At 41.0% G+C, this 6,101-nt stretch overlaps 1 protein-coding gene across 1 annotated transcript; it reads right to left on the bottom strand.

Moving 5' to 3' along the window:
• Positions 1-1,241: 1,241 nt before the first annotated feature.
• LOC119462709 (cilia- and flagella-associated protein 298-B) lies at positions 1,242-3,129 on the bottom strand. Its single transcript, XM_037724007.2, has one exon. The coding sequence runs from the start codon at positions 2,953-2,955 to the stop codon at positions 2,227-2,229; it is 729 nt and encodes a 242-aa protein (XP_037579935.1). The 5' UTR covers positions 2,956-3,129; the 3' UTR covers positions 1,242-2,226.
• Between the last annotated feature and the right edge of the window lie 2,972 nt (positions 3,130-6,101).

Genomic DNA, 6,101 nt, shown 5'->3' with positions numbered 1-6,101 from the left:
GCAAACAAATATATACCAGGTGCTTCATGTAACCAGAACCTGGCAAATGATGGGCCACGTGGTCAAGCAAATATACTGGGTGCTTCACGTAACCAGAACCTGGCAAATAGGCCAGCACCGAAAAGCTAAATGGAGCACTTGTCTACTTGTTTTGTGTTGGCAATGTGCAAGTGTAATCCGTTAAAAGCACACTGTAAACACAATATTGAAGTGTGCTGCAATCAAGGTGCACAAATGCATAGAGATGTCGATTTTATACTACAAAATACACAGAAGCTAACTTTATGGATAGGATATTGGGTGTTCTTAAATATGCACTACTACCTTTAAAAACTGTGCTCTATACTGAACGTGAAAAATGTGAATAATTTATCTCTCCAATTATTTAGCCAACTAAGTGTACAACTAAAAATTCCGAGTTGATGCCATTATTCACATCTGTCCGCAATCTTAAATTTTGGTTCTGTTACAGGAAATGCCCTGTATAAGGAAAGCAAAGTATGATAATCCAAAAGTATGTTTTGCCGGGGCTAATTGGTTCATACTGCTCAGTAGCCCATAAAATTATGGTTGCTTAACACAAACAATGAAGGAGGGAAGGGGCTCTGTCTTGGTGCTCCCCTTGACTCCTTCAATGTGCTAAGCGACCATGATTTCTATGGTCTACTGAAAAGTACGGTAGTTTGAGTACAGCCTGTAACTTGGCTCTTGCTTATCTCGAAAGAAAAGCAAAAGCTCAATGGTACGTTTTTGGGGAGCCTTATTGAATAGTAGTGCTCTATTTAATATTGAAAGTATTCTTGAAAGCTACAAAGTATGTGAGAAAATGTTAAGTATTTACCAGCATTACTGGTTCATACGTAGGAGACTTCATTTTGCTGATATGGTTTATAATGTAATTTGATGTTTTTTTGTAGGCATATTACAGTTTTAAGCGGTCTTACTTTCCATTTTAAATTATTGTGGTTTTATAGTTAAAGAGGGCAACTACTTTGTGTAACCTGTTGTATGAATTATACTTAGGGTTGTTAGTTTATTAGTTAGACATCCCGTCATGACGTAGAGCCAGTGAAGGAGTTTAGCCCTGATCGCTCAGCAAATGAGTTGAGAAAATGCATGGCAATTCAGGAGGATAACTTGTAATCGTCCATAGTTCTCTTAATATGAGACGCTTCACACAAATTAGTATTAAGAATTCTGGATGGTTTGCATGAGGGAACACTTAAGACAAAGGCAATGCCTCATGGTTAGCCTATTTAATTGCATGCGGATTGTCGACATTATGGCCACATTGGCTGGTACTATACAGAATTGCAGAAGGCTCCACAGACAACCTTTGTCTACTTTAGTGGCATTTCATCTTGTGTAGGGGCTTTTATTTTCGCATAAGGCGATGCTAAAATTATGCATATCCATAAATTTAGTCGGAGAAGTGCACAGCAAGTGGCACTTGAGAGTTGGAAATGCAAAGGTAGTGTTAAATGCATTAAATAATGTCGGCTCCAAAATGTGACATGATTTCCTAATGGTGGTGTATTGAGAGTATAATTCCAGACATGTGTTCCTGTAGAAAAAAAAAGTTGGAAAATGAAATAAAATATGGCATGAAAGTATTTGAAGAAATGTGTATAAAAAGGTGCAAGTACAGTCTTATACGAAAACTTGGCAGGGATATAAAAACAGCTGAAGCATCCCGACACCTTCCTTGTTGACAAAAGAAATTGCATACACTGTCACATTAGATTCCTACCACACGGAAGGTGGTTAATGAATTTCGCCTTCGAGATGTTTGAGAGTCTCAATAATAATATAGTTAAAATGTTTCAATTACATTTTTTCCCCTACTGATGTACAATTTTTACCTGTAGCACATACATAACTGTTCCTATATTTAAAAAAGAATATGCAGCTTTTTTTTTTTTTTTTCACTTTCTGCAATGTCAGTGTCCATAAAGATGTTTTCATATTTCACATAGTGCATGGTTCAAGTTCCTGAATTTAGCATGTTACTTCACAAATAAAAAATAGAAGTACATAAGTTGGTTACTGTGACATGTTTTATATGTTCCAACCTTTGACAGTACGGCACAAATAATAATAATAATAATAAAGTTGGACATTAATAGTTAGCGCAAATCGCTGCATGGTGCACATGACATCAGTGGTTGGATAACATATCGGACATCATCATATGCACCAGGTGACTCCGTATCAGCCGAGTATCAGCTAAGGCTTCCATTTTATGTCCATGAGACCATGCACAGACTTCCGCAAATATTCTCTATCATACGCCTCAGCTTCATCATCTGGATCAAGATCTTCAAAATCCTTTTGCCGCTTCGTTCGAAAAAGCAGGTACTCATTAAATTGCGCTTCTGCAGCTTTGTTTCTTGCAGGCGCTTGTGAGGACAATGTGACAGTCACTGTCGTTTTTTCGTTATTTCCAAAATATTTGCGCAGTTCATTTTGACGACACAATTCTTTTCCCGCCCACCAAAGTTTTGCATCGCAATGGAAGAGAGGTTTATCAATCTCCCCGTTGTCCACGCTTACTACCAGCGGTTTTCGCTCCTCTTCTGCTGCTTCAGGAAGCTCGAGGGCGGATAAAGTTTCCTTTAGCATTTTCTTCGTGGTGTTAATTATGTCCTTGGTGAGACATTTCCCGGATTCCATCTGGGCACTTGACACCCTCGCCAATGCTTCCGCCGTTACTTTCATTAGGATCACGCTTGGCTCAGCCAGCGTCGAGTGTGGTGGTGGTGTATCCGGTGGCTCCTCGGTGTGTACGGCGAGCCGTCTAGCAAAGCCTTCAATATTCGCTGCGGCTTGACGAATAGCCAGAACTCCGTTGTATATATACGTGAGGTCATGCACAAGTGCGTCCAACGTCGTGCACAGAGAAGCTTCGACGAGAAACTGAACAGCGTTTTCACAATGAACTTTGATCTTCACCATGACTGTACAAAACTGCAAAAGTTTGAACAAGAACCAGGCTCAAACGCTGGTCGAGGTCACACCAATAACACGATAAAGGCTGATATCATAGAATAAAGAACGCTGATATAACACACCTTCCATTAACAGCTCTCATCTTAAGTTGGAACAACCGGAACTTCACTGCACCGGAACGTGACTGAAATATTCAAAAACGACCCAGAACGACCGACTTTTGGTACCGACATAAAATGAAAACAAGCACTATTGTAGACATACTTTATGGCTGTAGGTTTGCTGATTTCACTATTTTTTATAGGTGATTTAGTGTTCATTTACGTTATACTAATACACGCGCCACAAGTTTGTATGGGTGTTCTGTGGCGCCACCTTTTAGCGGAGAGAAATAGTTGTTCGGTCGAGCACGCCTGCTTGCTGCTGGTGGATCGCATGTCTGCCGCGTTGATAGTGGAGCATGGTTCATCTCTGATGTTCACGAACGTTTAATAACGTTTCCAGATGCGGTTAAGCAAGGTGGCAAAAGTAAGCATAGGCTGGTAAGGGTACTAAAAGTGCACTGCTTCTTACTACTTCACTTGTTGTTTTTATTGATGACTTTAGCGAGAACCACGTGGGTGAACTTGAATAATTCAAAAATTGCCTCTTCATTCACTTGAGAGAGTGGTTGTAGAAGTGCTGTGGTGTTGGCTAGCTTTCTACTTTAGAAGCTATATTGATATGAAATTTTTCTCGTAATGTTTGCCAGGTGGTCTTTCACATTCAGATACAAATATACACAGTCAATTAACACGTGTCCCTTGACTTTACAGGACGGTCATAACTATCGCTGGCATTGGTGGATTTGTGTTTGCGAAGAATCTTATTGACAAGCAGCGTTATGAAGCTATGAAAGTGCGGGAACGTATGAAAGCAGCACCAAGGGGGCCAGTCTAGCCTGAGGTCGAGGTCAGCTCGCAACGTTCGTTCGTCATTACTTCGGGAAGATAGCTGGCAATGACGGCGAACATTCAGTTAGACCCTTCCAAGCTTCAGCTTGTAGCTGATCTTGAAATTGAAATGATGTCAGACATGTACAACCGCATGACGGCTGCTTGCCAAAAGAAGTGCATCCCTACAAAGTACCGTGAAGCGGACCTCTCCAAGGGCGAGAGTGTGTGTCTGGACAGGTGCGTGGCCAAGTATCTGGACATTCATGAGCGTATTGGCAAGAAGCTCACCACATTGTCCATGCAGGACGAAGAGCTCATGAAAAAGATGCAGGAGCAACAGGCCGCCGCCCAAGCCCATGCCAAGTAGCCCTTGTTACTTATGTGTCGCGGTTTCAATTCTTGCGTATTGTAACTGATAGACTAGTTTTTTTTTTTCGCCCATTGCTATTAAAGCTTGTGTGGTTCAATCTCTGTATCAGGCTGTCATTTTTGTCCACTTACGTCAAATTGTGTGCTATATTGTGTCATTTGAACAGCATATGTTATGAAGTGCTTAGCTGGAACAATTGGTATGCCTTATGTGTGCATTGCACTTCGACATAGCCCTCTTCAGCACTCGTTTTTGGATTATATGCATTGTAGGTAGATGTCACCCTTTTTCATTCATATTCGTGTTTCGTTGACATGGGTGCAGGTGTTGTCAGCCGTACTGTACAATATATTTAAGAATCAAGTGTTAGCCTTTATAAATCAAGGGATAACACCTGCTGTGTTCCAACCTGCACCAAAGAGATTTTGTAAGGAAAAGCTATGGAGTCAGCCTGAATCGGTGTTTTGGCCAGCTACTCGGCAGTGATGTAAGGGAATATGAACAAAAGAGATGAGAAGCATGTTTCATTGAATGCTCACTCTTGAAAAAAGAAAGGAAAAATGTCAGAATGGCTCTTGCCTGGCATGCATGACATTTTGGCCTTGGGCCCAAGGATGCTGCTTCTAAAGGTATTGTCTATTGAAATATAAGATTTTGACTTGCTATCATGGGTATTAGTCGTGCCCACACGCAAACACTTCCCTCGATGGTATGCAGTAATCGAAAGTACTGGATTAAGTTTAAAAAAAAAATGAGTTTAGCATCCCCAAAAAACTTGTGGGATATGAGACACCATAGTGGGGGCCTCTGGATTAATTTTGACCACTTGTGGGTATTTAATGTGCAACTATGGCATAGTAGGAGTGGTGTTGCATTCTGCCCCCATCGGAACGTGGGTTTCACATCTGGTAATTCAACCCATAATCTCGTGCTCGGTAGAATGTATCTATTGAGCCACTGTGGCAGGGAAAAAATTTTTGGGTTTCATGTTTCATAAAATTTTAATTAAGAATGTTTGTTTTCTGCTAATGGCAATTTTACTTTTCTCTCATTCTCATTTGTTTACCTTGCCTTTTGCATTGCATTCAGTCTTAATTGAAGTACTGGTCTTTCACTCAAACATCATTTGCTTGAACTGCTTGAAAAAGTGGCCTTTCCTTGGCAGACTTCGTGTGCTTCTGTTCTATGTTGCTAGTTTCATGCCAGGTGATCTCTCATTTCTATTGTATTGCATTGTACAGCATTGGTGTATGAAGAAGATGTAAAGAAGCAAGACAACACATGGCTGTCTTGCTTCATTTTTGCCTTCTCTGCTTTCCTTGACTGTTCACTGCAATAGTGACATGCCACCTAGCTCAGACGAAACTGCTTTTAAGGTCTTATGTGCATCCTTGACTTGCCAGCTCCTTCGTTATTAGTTAATTTGCAAACTTATAAATTGTTTGTGTAATGTCTTGTGTTCGTGGCATGCCATGGCGATAGACTGATTTCAAATTTGGGGGGATGCAAAGCCGTTAATATACCATGCATTGGGTGCATGTTAAAGAAATCCAGGTGGTCGAAATTAATACGGAGTCCCCCCCACTATGGCGTTTCTCATCAACATATCGAGGTTCTGGCATGCAACACCCCAGAATGTAGTTATTTTTACTTATCTTATTGGGCAAATTGTGCATTGCAAGTTCTGTGCACTCTGCCATGGTAACAAACTGCATGGCGCCTCTAGGGATAAGTCGGAAAGTGCAGCCTTATTGAATGTACCTATAAAATCTTCAGTACTTGCACACATACAGTGGGCCTCTTCGATTGTCCGTCCCTGACAGTCCCGGGCTGCCCGAAGCACCGCT

The sequence above is a fragment of the Dermacentor silvarum genome, chromosome 1 (genome assembly GCF_013339745.2).
Source record: "Dermacentor silvarum isolate Dsil-2018 chromosome 1, BIME_Dsil_1.4, whole genome shotgun sequence".
Taxonomy (NCBI): domain Eukaryota; kingdom Metazoa; phylum Arthropoda; class Arachnida; order Ixodida; family Ixodidae; genus Dermacentor; species Dermacentor silvarum.
This window is presented reverse-complemented; position numbering and strand designations above follow the sequence as displayed.

Coding starts and splice junctions, on each gene's coding strand:
- LOC119462709 (XM_037724007.2), bottom strand. CDS start 2,955: ATGGTGAAGATCAAAGTTCATTGTGAAAACGCTGTTCAGTTTCTCGTC.